The following is a 17,245-nucleotide window of genomic DNA, read 5'->3' on the forward strand; positions in this document are numbered from 1 at the left end:
AATACAAGTTTAAAGTTACCATTGCTGCATTTGGTGAATTCAATAATAACATATATATAATATTTAACAAATGGACTGTCGTCAACTGCACAAGCTATTGACAACCCTGTTTTACTCTCGCGCCGTCGCTGTACACGTCATCAGCTGAGCAGCCACTGCATAGAGCTGCGAATTGTTGTTGTTGTTCAGTGTTTTTCTCTTTACAATTGCAATTGCGACTATATAATTTGTGTAATGTTTCGTCGCACAACTAATTGCAATTTGGGGCAGGCAATAGTGCAACACGTGAAATAACCAAAAAGTGGCGCCTAAAAATAGGAATACACTGACGAAACACGCACGTCCGTGACATTGATTCACATTCAAAGAGGCAGAGAGAAAGCAGCTGCTGGCAGCGAATAAAAGCAAAAATAAAACGAGGAAGTGCCCGTATGTAGCCACCCGCCGCCAGTATCAGCTGCTCGCTCTGGCCGCAAGCAAAAAATTTAATATTATTTTGTGTAAGACAGGCGTGGGCAGAACATTTTTTAGATTTTTTTAACATTCCTTACACTAATATCGTCAAGAAAGGCAGCCAAAGTCAAAACGGCGTTGGCGGCTGCAACGGCATCGAAGAGCCCAACTGGAATCTGAAAACTGGAAGCTACTGAGCCCACAGAAACTGGCGACGCAGTGTATTTAATCAAGTCATTTTGTGTTGTGTAATCGGCAAGTGAACGGAAAATTCGCAGTCAATATGTCGGAAAAAGAGCCCAGCAAGAAAAAGACACCGCCCAAGGGTATGAAATATCTGATTGGAGGTGCTAGTGGCATGGGCGCAACCCTGTGTGTGCAGCCGCTGGATCTGGTCAAGAATAGAATGCAAATTGCCGGAGCCGGTAGTGGCAAGAAGGAATTTCGCAACTCTTTCCACTGCATTCAGACCGTGATCAGCCGCGAGGGACCCCTTGCGTTATACCAGGGCCTTTCAGCAGCGCTGCTGAGGCAAGCGACCTACACCACCGGACGACTGGGTGTGTATACTTACCTCAACGAGGAATATCGAACTCGCACCAACCGCGATCCCAATGTGCTGGCCAGCATGGCCATGGGCACTATAGCCGGTGCCTGTGGTGCGTTCATCGGCACGCCAGCAGAGGTGGCTCTAATTCGCATGACCTCAGATGGACGCCTGCCTCTCGAAGAGCGACGCAACTACAAAAATGTGGGCAATGCTCTGGCGCGTATAACGCGCGAGGAGGGCCTTACAGCATTGTGGCGCGGCTGTTTGCCCACCGTTGGTCGAGCCATGGTGGTGAACATGACCCAATTGGCCAGCTATTCCCAATTCAAAAGCTATTTCCGTACTGGGCCGCTGCAAATGGACGAAGGCATCAAACTACACTTTTTCGCCAGCATGCTGAGCGGACTGCTAACTACGATAACATCCATGCCGCTGGACATTGCCAAGACGCGCATCCAAAACATGAAATTGGTAGACGGAAAACCAGAGTATAAGGGCACAATGGATGTGCTGCTCCGGGTTGCACGTCACGAAGGCATTTTCTCGCTTTGGAAGGGCTTTACGCCATACTACTTCCGCTTGGGCCCGCACACGGTGTTGACCTTCATCCTGATGGAACAGCTCAACGATGCCTTCAACAAGTTCGTGCTGGGCGTGGATAAGCGCGGTTCTGGAATATAAGGGGAGGCATGCAACTATAGCAAGCTGTGTGGCCTTGTTGTTGTTAAAGATTAGCCGCAATTCTATACACTGTTAGCCAATGGGTTCAAAGTTTAAGCTGCATATTCCAAACAACTCCCCGAACGATGAACCAAATCATGGACAATACGAGAGTTATTAATTTTATATACATTTGTATTTACGATAATATCCAAAGTGAGGCATTTAAATGTCGGAAACTCCGGTGACAATATTACAAAATTATGAGTGTCTGTTGTGGAAGTTTTTTTTTATAAAATATATATGTAATTGATAAAACGCCTTAAGCAAAAAGTTAATTCTGAATAAAGCACAATAATGAAGCATTATGTTACCCAGTCTCACAGCACAAAAATACAAGAAATCTGATTGCTGATTTAAGATGTTTACGTTCCATCTCTAGGCCGGACAATTTGAATACGGCGCGCATCTCGTGTTACGTGTTAGCATTGTTGCATATGTCTAAAATGTCGTGTATTACTGGAAATAACATTTGCACCTACCTACACACTGGTATTAAATAACACATTTAATATGCTAGGCTAAAGTCTGCTAATTCCTCCGATAAGCATTATCTCTAGCCATGCTACTTAATATGGAAAATATTAAAATTCTGGCACACATAGCTGCAGGTATTCCTACGCATTCATCATTTTTGTTTTCCTTGATAACAGAGCACTGATAACCTCTGGGAACAGGTCTACCGGGGCCGTGCTTGATACCTTACCCATATACAAAATGTAAAATACATAAGAAAATTTCATAAAATTTAATGTTGGTCACTTTGACAAAAAAAAATCAACTTTTTAATGCTTCAAATACAAAGTTGCCTTCTCTCTTTTGTTACTTCTTAAATACATTTGAATGTGAAGCTTTATTTATTACACACAAACCATAAAAAACATCGCGAACATTTTGTCCATAAGTGTTTGTATTGTTTTTGGGGGTATTACAATCTCGCTACGTGAATGTAACTTGGAGTTTTTTGGGTCTTGACATTAAAAAAAAAAAAACTTAATAAGAACGTAGAACCATTAAATTTAGAAACGCCAGATCAGCTTTTTCACCAGATTTATATTGTGTTTTTCGACGCAACTTTCTTCGCGAGTTGTTTTATATATAACGTATATAGATGAAATTACGCATCATCCACGGGGTCAATTTTAATATTGTTGAAAATGCAAGTGGTACAAAAACTGATTGTGAAATTCACCAAACTCACGTTAACAAGCCATTCATTAATTACCAATCTAATACAAACAAATTTGATATATCATAGGATCTTACCACGTCTTGGTGGTAACTTTCAACGCAAGAGTAAACAATTCAGCTGAGTAGCTTTTATTGTTTATTCTTTGGACTTTGAAGAAGCTTTTAAAGGTATAGATAGATTGACAATTGGCATCTATATGGATAGTATGTGGACCCGATTACAATAACAATCAACGGATAAAGGAATAGTTGAGCAAGTCTTGAGAATGGAGTTGTTCCATAAGCCAGTTTTTCGCATGTAAGATTTTGGATAAGATCGGAAAATTAGTATGCGCAAGGATATACAGTCATTTTGTCCACGCACACAATATTTATTTTGCATATTGCGTTAATACCCATTGCAAATGGGGATTTTGGTCTTGTATAAATGTTTGTAACTGGCAGAAGATGGCATTGCCGACCCTTTAAGGCTTATTTAATCTTCAGCAGGCCGACAAGATGAGTCAATTGATTCATGTCTCTCTGGCAGCCCGTCTATCTGCCCGTCTGTATGAACGTGTAGAAGCTAGAGACAAATATTTGAAATATATATTCTCATTTACCACACGCAATTCGAGTACAGGGTGTTTTGTAGTCGAGCACACGCGACTACGTGGTTCTTGATTATTTTATAAGTCTGTTAACTGAAGCGTTACGATTGTATGCTCCCTAGTTGAAATAAAGGATGCCTTCGTTGGCCACAGCCAAATATCGCATTTAATATTCAGTTATTGGTGTGTGAGCAGGAGGCAGCTGCTCGGCGTGGACTGCTTCTCTTGCCAAATATTATTTGCGTAATAAAATGTTCAGCTTGCGTAACGACGGGGGTGTGAAGCTCAGTAGAATATACGACCGAAACCTCTTCGGCTATAACAAATCAAAAGTTTATCCCATAAATAAATGAAAATAAAAAGCTTATGGCCAGCGGGCACAGTCAGGTCTGCGGGGTCTGCGTGGCATTTAACGCTTGCTTTTTGTTGTAGTAGCCAGTTTAAGTTGGCGCCCACTTAAAATTCTGAAGATGTTATCCTGCGGAGTGTGCCGTTGGCTGCACAAGCTCAACTTCAACTACACTTGCGGCTAATTAAACTCTTCTGTGCTCTTCCATTCCACACATAGTTGGGGGACTGCCATGAGCCCTCTGATTTGGAGCGTGCTTCGATGATCCAAGAAGTGACAAGGCTGCACTTTGATAGCACTTATATCTCGTTTGTGGCTCCATTGCTTGTACACAGTACATATGTATACTGTTTCATGTAGTGTGCGGTTCTCTCCGTCGTACAGAGAAATCGCATAAAGAACAATTTTGTCGCAGCGGTCCCAGCATTGGTTTCAAACTGTGGAAAGTGCACTTTAGAATCTATTTAACATGCGTTTTTTAATTAACATTCCCAAAGAGACTAGCGTTGAGCGGAAAATGCGGATACTTTCACATGAATCTATGTAAATGTAATTCGATTGACTTCACTATTGCAAACACAGACACACTCACACACAAACACACACAGCACGGCACACGCAAATGCAATAAACTCGCTTTAGGCTCTAATCAAACTGAGATTTTCACTTAGGGTTTCCTTCAATTAGCTCTTTTTTTAGTTTGTAACAAACAACTTAAGTTTAAATGCAACTACCGAAAGAATATTTATAATATTATTGAGAAAACCAAACCAACCAAATAATATATTAGATATAATAATAATATAATATAAAATATATATATAAGTATATATATATATATATTTATATAACCCATTAAAAATGGGTATAAGGGTATATTGAATTTGTGCAATATTCAAATGTATGTAATAGGCAGAAGGAAGCATCTCCGCCCACATATAGTATATATATTCTTGATCAGCATCAATAGCCGAGTCGATGTATGTAGGAACGCAAGGATCTCAGAACATATAAGAGCTATAGACTTGCAATTTTATATGTAAGTGCTCCTAGTGCCTGCGAGAGTCGAGTTTGTTTCCGATATTCGATAATTTACTCCGTTTCCAAGCAATCGATAAGAATCGATATCCTGTTTTTTGGGCAATTGCGGTAAATAATAAGAGCTAGAGTCACGAAACTTGACATATAGCTTCTAAAATAGAATATATATATATGCATTTGATGTTGGAAGAAGAGGGTTTAGGGTATCCCCTAGTCGGGAGCTCCGGACTAGAACCTTTTACTTGTTTACAGCCGTGATTAGGAGTTATTGTCTATGGATTTCAATAGAAAATGTTATTAATGTCCACTATGTTGTTTTGTTTATGTTTTGTTTGTTTTATCATTGTTTCACTTGATTTGATTAAGGGGCGTCCCAGCGTTAAATACACTGGTTGGGTACTAAAATTAACCCGCATTGATTTTGAACAATTTTGCGACTGCAAAATGAGACAAAACATCAACAAGGCAGCTGGCGAATTCAGCTCGTGTCGTGAAGGCCGCAGATGTTTTAGGCGTAAGCATCCAATGCCCGGCCCCGGCTCATAATTCATCTCGCTCAGTTAACCATTGGGTTGAGTTGGATGGCGGGTTGATGGGCTAGGAGCCATCTACAGTTGCCAACGTTGGCCATTTGGGTCTGTATTGTTTTTCTGGTCCTCGTTTTTGTAACGTTAATTGCAATACGATGCTCAGCGGCCCTGGCCGGCAAAATAATTGCTTTTGCAGAATATTTCAAACGCGAAACTTTTATATTTGAGAATTTATGAACGTGTTTAGTAGTGGCTGCTCCTCAGTATGCCACAATGTATTCTATTACATAGATTCATTATGAGCAATAGAAACACCAGCAAGGGCAATGCAATTTTCATGCTTGCCTACTTTAATGTCGCGACATAAGCGCCATGTCGGCAGCCAAAAGCGGAAACGGAAATGCAGAACACTGAACTGCTCCGTTGTTCTACGGTTGTGTTGTGTTGTCGCCGCTTGTTGTCTGCTCTGAGTTTTGTTTTGCTGTTTTCTTACGTTCTTTCCCATTTTTACTGTGTCTCATCCGCCGGCTACGTTGGATACCGAACAACCCAATCCAAATTTCGTTAGCTATGCCAGTTTTCCCATTAGCCTTGTACATAACGTTAAACTAGCGCTCGAGATTTAGTTCAGCAAACTTGAAAGTAGACAAGAGTATGCTACAAACTTTTGCCCCAGCGCAAACTTTTAAATTGATTAGTAGCTGCTACACAGAATATTCGGTTCCCTTCTTAACGAGTCCCGCCCATTGGCATACAACTGGCTGCATTTCAATTAGCCATCCCCAAGCAAAGTGCTCATGCCCAGCGCATGTATAATGTTTTTCTGTGGCGTTCGAGGCCAAAGTTTTTCTCTGGGTGGGAACGTCTTTATATGTCGTCGCCTTGTCAGCTACATTACGGACACACTTCCAATGGTGCTCAGTGCAGTAAGCATAGATTTGGCAATCGAGTGGAATATTGCAAAAAGTGACGAGCTCAACAGTTGGGTAACTGCGACATTGGAGCCCTGAGCTACTGAACGATATTACATTTCAACTAAAAAGTGTGTCCGTTTATTGGTAAATATTTAAAAGTAAAGTATTTTGGTAACTGGTAAAAGCATGTGCAAAAATAAATTGACCTTTTCATGAAATAAGTAACTATTTTCTGTGGTCCTTAGTAGGTTTCGTATTTGAACTATGTTTAACACAAAATTTACCGTAGTTTCATGCTAGACCCTTTAAAGTGTATAGGATGATTAAAAGTAGTTTGTCAATATATTTTAATTATTAGTAAAATTGAACCCAGCTGAATATACTTTGAATTCCGTTATAATATCTTTACAAGAACACATTTGTAATAATTCGCTTTAAATTGGAGTTCTTACATTGTTATATTTTCAATGCAATGGGCAATGCAAAAGTTTAAACGAATTTGGAGACAATTAATTGAGCATAAAAGTCCACAGTAAAGAGACGACTTTACTCAAAATATACAGAGCAACTGTTAGTGAACTATTTTAATTTTTTATAAACATTTAACATGGTCCTTGAACCGACTTACTAATGCTTATTACAACAAGTAGTCATTGTATTCGGACATATTCCGTCGATAACTTGCGAATTGAATTCCAGTTTAAATTGTTAACAATTTCAAAATCGCATTAAATACCCGTTTTTAATTTTACGGTTTCTATATGTTTTATTTTTCATTGCTGTTCATGCTACGGAAAGAGTCCCGAGTCCAGGACACAGTTTTGTCATTTATCAAGTTGTGTGGCTGTTGCAACCAATCTCGTGCACGGTTCGAAAACCAGAACCGCACAAGTTTAACCCGAAAGCAAATGAACTTCTTTTTTTATTGACTGGCAAACTTTTGAACAATGGCACTTTTTATTAATGTGCTCTCAGTACCGTATTTAGCTAATAAATTTCCCCCCATTTTTCCGTTCCCATTAACTTTCAATTCTCATTGTTTTAACTTTTGCTTTGATTTTCCAGCGCGGGCAGATTGACAGTTTGCAAAATTGTAAAAAGGAAAAGTTCTCAATCTACACGCCCCTTTCGTCCTGCCCTCTTCTGCTTTTAATCCTAGATGCTGCTGCTTGCGCTCTTCATACTTGTGACATTTAAAAGTGATTTGATTTAATTTTATAACACTGCAACATGGCTTATTTAAAATGCACTTTAATTTATTTAATTGAATTCCATTTGCTAAGCCTTGCAAACGAGTCTTACTTTGTGTGCGTTTATTTTTTATTATTTCTAATATTTTTTGTTTTTGTTTCTTTTTTTTTGACGTGGCTCGGATTTATTAAAGCATTAAAGTTAAGACATGCAATTTAGTGTCAAAGCGGGCAGCTTTACGGCAACAACAACAACAACAGCAACAACGACCCCAGCAATCACCAGTGGTAGTGTCAATGTCGTTGTTAAAGCTGCGGCTGCCCTTTGCTGTTGCTCCGTTCCGTTGTTGTTGTTGTTGTTTCGCTGCTGTTGCTGCTGCTGCTGGCACAGGATCAGGACATGTACATGATTACCATGGGAGGCCGGTGCAACAGCGGGTGGTCCTTTTGGCTGGATTCTGGCCGTTACTCCTGCTGCCGTTTGGCAAACTGAATGAGCCTGTAATTTGTACTTGCACTCATGAACAAGGGTATCTTTCCCCTCTGTGTATGTGTGTGTGCGTGAAGTTATTCAGCAAAAAAATACGGAAAAAATGTCGAGGCAAAAGGCAAAGGACTGGGTCTCCACCCTGCCAAGGTCAGCCCAAGGATAACGCATATTTACGTGTTGCCCCACCCACTCCGAACGTCGACACTTTGGAAAGCAGCGCCCCGTGATATTTCATGCTTTTGTTTAGCTGCCTCTCACGCACATACACGCACCCGCACATAACTACTGCTTTGTTGTTGAATTTTTTTTTTCAATTTTATATATTGCAGAAAGCTAGGAAATGGCACATGTTTGTGTTTGTCCTGATGCTGGCGATAATCCACTGATGTCATTTATTTGGCTCGCTGCGTCGACGCCTCATCCGATGCAATCCTCCTTCTCCCCCCATCTCCCTTACCTGCTGCCACTGGCCAGGCCAGACTTTATAACCTTATATCTCTATCAACAGCTTGAAGCTTTGAGAATTGCTCACTGACGCAGAGTAAAATTCACGCTTCAATTGAAAATTGCGTGCGTGATATTTAGAACAATGTGTTGTCATCGCAGCAGTCCCAAAAAAAGGGCCAACTCCCATAACAATAACAAGTCAACAACTTTCTACATATCGATACAAGGGCTTATGCCCCCGACGCATTACCAAAAATGTTTTTGTATGCCCCAACATAATGTATTGGAATTTATGAATAAATATGTTACTGAGAGGGTATTTCGAACTAACACATATTCATGACAAACGGTTATCGACTGAACACGTATTCAGTCAATCGAACGAATCTTTGAAAATAATATTGAATTGTATAGGATGCCGATCAGAAATGTTTTATTCACACGTTCCTAGCTCGTATAGGTTTAGCATTACGTTGTTCCATAATTAGTCAGCCAGTCTCATGTATATGAAGACCAGTTTTTATTTATGCAAAAATAAATTCATATTTAACTTGTTCAACCATAGTGTTAGGGTATGCATTCTTCAGTAATTTTAAAAAGTTCTTCCTTATGTTATTCTTTCACTTTCATGTATACATGCTGCCGTGCTGTGCCGTTTGGTAATCATTCGAATGGCTTCTAATAACATTGAGGTGGATGCTTATATTTATAAATTGTTAAATATAAGGCAAGGTTCCCGGGCATAATAGAAATTCTGAAGGCATCCAACGAAAATAGCAACGCGTTGTATATATTGTGTACAGATATGGAAAATCGGCAGAAAGCACACAAACCGGCTGCGCCTCAATTGGCCCATCGAGCCGAGGCAATGAGCAGTAACAGGCAGAAGGCAGCAGTCAACAGCATCCTGGCAATGGCAACTTAATGCCAACCAGACTTCGAGATGGCAGGAGGCTAGCGTCAGGGAGGAGATGCAACACGGAGCGGACTCCACACAGTTCATTGAGTTCGACTTGCTGTTTGTTTTATTTCCAGACGCGCTTTAATGTCGTTTATATTTATACAATTTAGGGCCGCTTCCCCAGAGCAAGAGCCAAGTGCAAGTGCCGCTTTGTGGGTTCACCAACATCAGCTTTCGTGCTCACTCCTCCTGGCCTCAATGAACGGGTCGATAGATTTTTACAGCATGCCTTCCTTTTATGACAAGGACAATAACTCCTTTGCCAGCCTTTTGTGTTTGCGCATTCGCCGCAGTTCATCAATTTATTTAGCATTTTTATGCGCTTTGCCAACTCGAAATTGTTTAAAACGAGCTATATTGATTTAATTAACGTCCTTAAACGGCCCTAAAGGGAACCAATGGTCCAGTACCAAGCGCTCTGCCCACTTTAGGTACATGCATATTCAATTTGATTGAGCTTCTTCCATTTGAGGACTCTAACAGCATTTTCATGTACGCCTTTTATGTACGGGTTAACAAAAAGAAAATAAAAAGATTATAAATCAAATATTGAATTTTTTAAAATTAATTTAATACTTCGTTATGCCACTTTTTCAGGTTTACCAATGGCAAGTATAATTTTAGTTTTTTGTCCATAGTGCAATATAATATTTTATCCTTTGAAAAAGTCAATATATATATATATATTTAAATGCATTATTATTAGTTTTTGCTATGCAATTTCTTTTAAAGAATTCATTTCTGAAAGCTGAATAATTACCCAGAGGCATTTTAAATTTTTACAATTTCATTATAGTAAAACCGAGACTCATGTCAGCATTTTATTTATTTACCTTTTCATCACAATGCTGCGCCCTAATTGAAAACAATAAAAACCAGTCGAGGAATAAAACTTTTTAAATGAAAATTATCTTTACTTCGCTTCACTGACGACTAGAGCTAATTTATAATAATAAGCATGATGGCAGCAAAATGATTGAAGCTTATGAGAGCAATTTGAACCTATTTCAATTATGTAAGACTTAAGCAAATGCGTGCAACACCAGCCAGGAGAACTGTCAAAAACACATTCATGCCACCATCTACGGGAAAAATTGAGAAGATAAATGGCATAAACATAATTAAATTTAAGCAAATTGGGCCCGTTTTTCGGTAGATGGGTTATTTAGAAGGGCGAGTCCTTCAGGCAACTGAACAATAGGGGTTCGAGCTTAAATTCCTTAGACACAGATGGGTTAGGTTCATTGATTAATTATAAGCGAATGCTGACAATAGCTTCTCTTGGGGAACTCTGGTAAAATGTATTGACAAATTTTAAAAAGATCTCCATACAAATTATCTTTTTATGCAGCTAACGGCATATATTACCATTTTTTATTTCTAATTAATTTGTAATTATGAACTAGTTAAATAGAACAATCTGATATTTTTTCATACATATGTGTGTGGACTGCTATGGTAAACTACACACATACACACGCCCACACACAGAAAGTCACACTAACATAAGCATAAGCACAAGCCACACGCAATAATCATAACAACCGAATAACCAAAATCCCTTCACAAACACAACTCCCACTCACTATCACACACACACACGCCACACATACAGCAGACACACATACACACACTTGCTATACCCCAAGGGTCTAGGGAATTACGCCCGCGCATTTGGTTGGAGCCACCAACAAAGTCATCAGGACAATGATTGCTCTGGCCTTATATATTGGCAAACAAATTCGCTGAGCAGCTGAAAAAGCGCAGGGAACCCGTCCAATGCCAACCACCAGGACACAGGGACACAGGGACGCACACGCATTTCGGTTCATTAACCAACCCAACAAGAGAAGCTAGGAAAACAAAAAAAAAAAAAAAAAACAGAGAATAGAGAATCGAGAAAGCGAGAAACTGTAAAGAACTAGCAGCAAAGGGAAACAAAATTACCAAAAGCAAATAAAATGTTTTCGAGGGTTTGACGCTGCTTCAAATTCCGTTTGGGTGATAAGTTGCTCACTCCAAAGTTTTGCTCCTAATCCTCCCTTGCTCCGCCACCAGTCGCATAAGCTTAAGATCTGTGCAGTTTGCGATTTGATAGCCCCCTGCGCTATGCAACGTTTCTTTTTTATTAGTTCTGCGCTTATCCGCCATTTTGACAGTCGTTATTTGGCTGATTACAACAAGGACAATGCCCAGGCAGTCATTCTCTGTGTGTATGTGTCGTTGTGGTGGCAACTGCTGATGTGTAACCACTGTTACACTATGCAACAAATTTGGTGCGTAGCGTAATACAAGAATACTATAAGTCGGGTAGCTTTAGCCAATTATAAATATGTGAGGTACTACATGTACATATCCGTTGATTTAGTTTCCAGTTTATAAGCTAAAAAGAGGTTTAGATTTTTAATTTGTTTGGTTGAGTGGTTGCATAGTGTTATTTTGGACCAAACTGCTTTAACTTTAGTCGCTTTTGTGGGTCATTAGTGCGTTGTGTTGCGTAGGTTTTGGTCGGTGGTTGGTCTCTGGCTTATTTTCTCATTAGTTAGTTGATGCACGTTGCGCGATTTGTCCCCACAATGTTAGCGAAACGATCCAATTTTCGGTGGGGCACGCACTCAGCTTAAACTTTATGGAGCTCAACATGGCAGGAAATTCCGGCAGCTGCTTGCAGTTGGCGCATGGCTGTTACCAGTTGTTTTAGATGCGTTGCTTGCATTTCGCGCTTTGCTGACTGCATCCATCTTGGACCCCAACCAACACATCTCCTCGCACCGACAGACTGACTAGCTGACGGACTGAGTGTCTGCTTGAGCGACAGCTGCACAATGCAACCCCTGAGTGGCTTGTGGCACTTGCAATTGCAACTCTATTGCTTGCCACCACCCAACCACCCAGACAAGACACCAGAATGTTAACTGAAAACTGTAAACTTTATGTCTGTAGTTTGGCCTCTGCTCCTCGCTGCAATCTTCACTATTGTGTGTGTATCTTTTTGTTGCGTGTCCATCACAAACATAAAGTGTTGTTTTGCGTGCTGCAAGCCACGAAAAGTTCGCTCTTGGGCGCAACAAAAAAAACCCTTTGGATGCTCGACCAGCTGAAATTTAAATAATGTGAGGCCAGGCCCGAGTTACTGTTTCAATATGTTTTAATCTTAATACACATAGTGACACATATACATACAAACGTAGTCGTAATTACATATATATGGAGTACAAATCTGTTTTGCTGCTTAACTTAATGGTTGGATCTTTCAATTATATGCCTGGCGGGACAAGTTTTGTGCTTCAAGTTCTGTTTGCTATTCCTATCATCACCATTATTTTAACCATTTCTCGCTCGTTGGAAAGTTGAATCTACCGGGCTACCTTTAACCCTACGTATCAGAATTATTGAACTTTATATTTATACCTAAAAATGAGTTGTTCCGCATATTTACTATTTAAGTGTCGAGCCCAATATTATGTTATGACCCACTTATCCACACTAGAGGAGTTGGCTTGCCACTCAGACGAGGACCTTCGAAAATAAGCCGATCGGATGATGAAGAAAGAAGTTCACAACATTTTCCACCAATTTTCCACACTTGCGTATGAAATGTTGTGAAGCCTTCTCGCAAAATTTCAGCCTTCCAGCTCTTTTGGGTTAGGCTTTGCTTTGATCGCCAATCAGTCAGTCAGGGCAAACAGTTTTATGTATATAGATAAGTTCCTAGTGGATTGGCTCCAATTAATTATTCACTTATGTACTGTAAATTGTAAATTGTAAATTCTTGCTGCTGCTTTTGCTCGGATGGTTTCCCTTTCTCTCTCTGAAAGCACTTAAAGGACTAAGTACACGTACATATACACAGCAAGAAATACAGCTTCATGTTAAAGTTTATACTTATCGCTATTTTTGGAACGCGCACACATACATACAAATTACTCTATGAGCTTATGTGCTATACGTACTGAATATTAATAATTGCCATTTGTTATCATTTTGGTTTAAAGTTTTCTTTCTCCTTCCCAGATTTGTTTGTTTTCTAAACAATGAGCATGATTTTGTATTTTCCACTTTAATTATTTTCCTATGTACGTTTCTGTTATGTCTGTCCGAATGCATTACGATGCATTTTATTCATTATGATTATTAGTTTTTAATAATTGTTTAAGAAAAATGGTTTGATTAGCTGAGCATTTTATGAGCCTAATCTTAACCCAATAAATTCTTATATAGGTTCTTATATATGCTATTATAATATGTTTTATGCTGTGAGCAGCTTCAGAGCTTATGACATGCCACATTGTTAGATATTTAACTATTGGTGTTGTATCCAGTGTTTACATAGTATGCCTGTGCTACCAGTTTAGAAAATTTACGCTGTTTCATAACTGCCAACTGAAAACTATAAAAATATAAGTAACTTATGGCTAGTTTTCAACTGAATAAACAGTTTATTAAATTAAGTTCTTAAGACTTTAAGCAGCTTGGCTATACAGATAAGCTTATAATCTCTTTGACCTTACATAGCTTATTGTATTATTTGTGAATTAAACATTTACTTATAGTTCTAAACTTATTTTCAATCAATAATTTGTGTGCTTGCCCGAAAAAATGCCAACTTCATGTAATAAAACAAAAAAAATACCCCTTGTGAGCCTTTGCACTAGATGAGCTCGGTTTCTGTGTTTGCTGTTCCTTTACCTAATCAAGTTTTGTTTTTTTATAATATTAAACATAATATCAATGCCCCATTTTCTTCCGTTCCTGTGCAAGTTGATTGGCGCTTAGCTTGTGAAACTTAATTGGTTGGCAAAACTGTCTGTCAAAAAGTAGCATACAATCAAACGCTCTCCTAGTGTTGCCACATTGCAATTTTCACAACATACGACAGCACTGGCAACTGTTTTATTCGACAACATCATAATAGACAAATGTATATTAATTTGAGAAATGTCATTAATTAATTTGACGATGCCACACATTCACAATTTCATTGAGAGCATTATATACTCATGCGACATTTAACTTCAAGTCAAGTTAAATTTATTAGATGCGATAGAGGAGGGGCTGCGCTACAGAAATACTACAATTCGAAATAACTTGACATATCGTTAATTTGGATTAATTTCTTGAGGGCATTTTGCTATTAAATTGATATTATTATTTTAAGGCTAAGGTAGGTTTAAATTCTTTTGCACCCGTCATATTATATAGTAGGAGTTAGGAAAAACGAATAGCTTCAGAAACTCGTTATAAGCATTTAAGTTAAGTTTAAATACCCATTAGAGGAGCATTGCTTAAAGAGGGCAAATAGAGTAAGGGAGGCGTGTCAGGTACGTGGACAGGTTGAAGACGTAGCTTTCTGTTAAATATAATTTAGAGATGGGTTGACATTTACAGGATGCATGGCATAAAGAACTTAGGGTATATAATCTATTAATGGAAGATCTAAGATATGACGTCTAATTGTAACTACTTATATTAATATATTAATACAAATATTGGTCCAATAAGAGACATCCAGGTAGTCAAGCTATTGGACCAGTAACAAAAGTAATCAAGAATTATATCGCTATATACAAATATCAATGCATATATTATTACTAATATGGTTGAGTGCTTTGGGAGAGTTTACTTAACCGAAGCGCTTGAAGAGCTTGACGCCATGCCCGCCTGGTACTCCAGCTGTGGCGTTGTCTGCACCAGGGCCAGACCTACGCTCTCGCTGTCGCTGTTTTCATCGCTGTCATGCACATCGTCCACATCCTCCAGCGTTGTGATCTGACTCTGCACGCTCTGGCGCATTTCGAGCGCTGCATGCTGCACCTCAGTCGGCGACTCCGCAGCCTCTATCAATGAAGGTGCCGAGCTGGTGGCCACGGCCGTAGCGGCGAGCGATGAGTTGGAGTCGCGCAAATGCTTGATGCCCATCATGGGCAGCGGCATGGGCATAAACGATACATGATGAGTCGAACCCGATGAGCCCGATGCTCCTATATCGTTGGGCGTCAGCGCAAAGCTGGTGTGTTTCATGGCTGGCGTAATTGGAGTATTGGCCGCACTAACGGATTCACCTTTCATCCCACCGCCACCAATAGAGGCTTCTAGCAACAGCGTGCGCGGCACCGAAGCGAGCGTGAGCGTGGACACCGATGAGGGTCTGCCACTGCCACTGCCGAGATGCAATGTGCTGACCGAGGCTGCCGCTGCTGGCGGCGCCGTAATTGTCACAATAGTCTTAGCTGCGCTATTCACCGCCGACGTCGAACTGTAGTCGCCCCGCAGCTGCATGCCTGAGCTGCGACGCCTGGCGCGATGATGATGCCGGTGAAAGCTCTGGCAGCGCGTGCAAGAGCGCTGCGAGGACGAAGGCGTGTGTGCCGCCGATGAATGATATTGATGAGAGTTGCGGGCGACGCCACCGCCAGCGCCGCCGCCGCAGTTGCTGCTACCACTGCAAGTGCTGCAGCTGCTCGGCTGACGTCACATCAGGGTGCGGTCCAGCTGATTGACGGAATGGTAGCCAAAGGATGTTGAGGCGGCCACCATAGCAGCGGCAACATGGCACTGTGCAAGCAAAATAGACAGACGGAGAGAGAAAGGTAATATGAGAATCTTGTAGTTAAATTTCAATTTTAGTGCTTTGCATACAGCTTACAGGCAGTGTTGAAATTTGTTTCTCTCTCTGTGTGTGTGTGTGTGTGTGTGTGTGAATGTGTGCTTGCGAGTGTCTTTGTGTTTGTAGGTATAGCAAAACAATTTGCCTTAAAGCATCGCAACAGCGGCAACAAAGATGTTCAAGACAACAATGACAACAACAATGACAACAATTTGAAAATGTTGCGGGTTTGCTTTCAGTTTTTATGTGCACTTCGGTGCTTTTTTTTCGGGTGCAGTAAAAGTCAAAGCGAAATGCATGATTGAAAAACAACAACAACGACAACAATAAAAATAACAACAAGAACAAGAACAGCAAAAATAAAACAAAAGGCAAAGCAATGCAACACAATAAAAGAAATGTGGTTTCTGCAAATGGCAGCAACAGCAGCAGCCTTAGCCGTAGCCTTAGCCAGGTTCGCAGCAGGTTGGGGGCTGATTCCACACAACACAAAAATACAATTTCCGAATATTAGCTGCAACATCTCTGGCCCACAAATTTCAATTTCTGGTATTCAGTGGGAACGTTCCCCAAACACCAACACCAAGAAACAAAAAACAAAAAAAAAAAACAGTAAAATCTTTATCATCATTCTGTTGAATGCTCATTATCATCTTGAGCAGGCATAATGGCTATGCAATTTCATGAGCAAACCGGCCATGTGGTTACTTGTCTGTTGTTTGTATGTGTGTGTGACTCCCATCGAGCTGCATTCCGAATTGTGTGGTTTTTGTCTATTCTTCAGGAATTGCACGTTGCAATTTGCTTCTTTTCAAGACAGATTGGACCTTCAATTCAATTACAGGCTGACAGCAATTGTGGCACATTCTAATATCCTCTTTGCTTGTAAACGACTTTTATTACGCATACGCAACGATTTGTCGGTCCTTGGGCGTTGCCACAATTTGATTAACTGCTGTAACTAGCTTTTGATTTGAATTTCTCCCTCAGGCACTTGAATTCAGGCATTCGTGTAACACAACTTTTGCTAATTACTTTTTAATAAAACTTAAATATATATATATATGCACCAAATTTTAATGTCAGTATCGAATTCTCATTTCTAAGCTACATATATAATAAACACGCGATTTCTCAAGTTTTACTTCTTTTCGGATTTATTACTCACAACATAGCTACAGCATTATCTAAAGAGCGTGACTAGCTCTCAAA

At 40.0% G+C, this 17,245-nt stretch overlaps 2 protein-coding genes across 3 annotated transcripts in view; one reads left to right on the top strand and one right to left on the bottom strand.

Annotated features, from left to right (window-relative positions):
• The first annotated feature begins 237 nt into the window (after positions 1–237).
• LOC6632705 (mitochondrial 2-oxoglutarate/malate carrier protein) lies at positions 238–2,031 on the top strand. The gene is made up of 2 exons (XM_070206987.1): positions 238–500; positions 571–2,031. The coding sequence occupies exon 2, from the start codon at positions 737–739 to the stop codon at positions 1,682–1,684; it is 948 nt and encodes a 315-aa protein (XP_070063088.1). The 5' UTR covers positions 238–500; positions 571–736; the 3' UTR covers positions 1,685–2,031.
• Positions 2,032–12,565: 10,534 nt separating this feature from the next.
• The window catches only part of Dop1R2 (dopamine receptor 2), a 48,670-nt gene continuing 43,990 nt past the window's right edge, over positions 12,566–17,245 (bottom strand). Inside the window, exon 4 of one of the 2 annotated variants that reach the window (XM_032432914.2) lies at positions 12,566–15,981. In XM_032432914.2, coding sequence (XP_032288805.2) covers positions 15,898–15,981 — 84 coding nt within the window. In that variant the 3' untranslated portion in view covers positions 12,566–15,897. The remainder of the gene's footprint in view (positions 15,982–17,245) is intronic. The other variant, XR_011416137.1, reaches the window with a different exon arrangement.

The sequence above is a fragment of the Drosophila virilis genome, chromosome 2 (genome assembly GCF_030788295.1).
Source record: "Drosophila virilis strain 15010-1051.87 chromosome 2, Dvir_AGI_RSII-ME, whole genome shotgun sequence".
Taxonomy (NCBI): domain Eukaryota; kingdom Metazoa; phylum Arthropoda; class Insecta; order Diptera; family Drosophilidae; genus Drosophila; species Drosophila virilis.

Coding starts and splice junctions, on each gene's coding strand:
- LOC6632705 (XM_070206987.1), top strand. CDS start 737: ATGTCGGAAAAAGAGCCCAGCAAGAAAAAGACACCGCCCAAGGGTATG.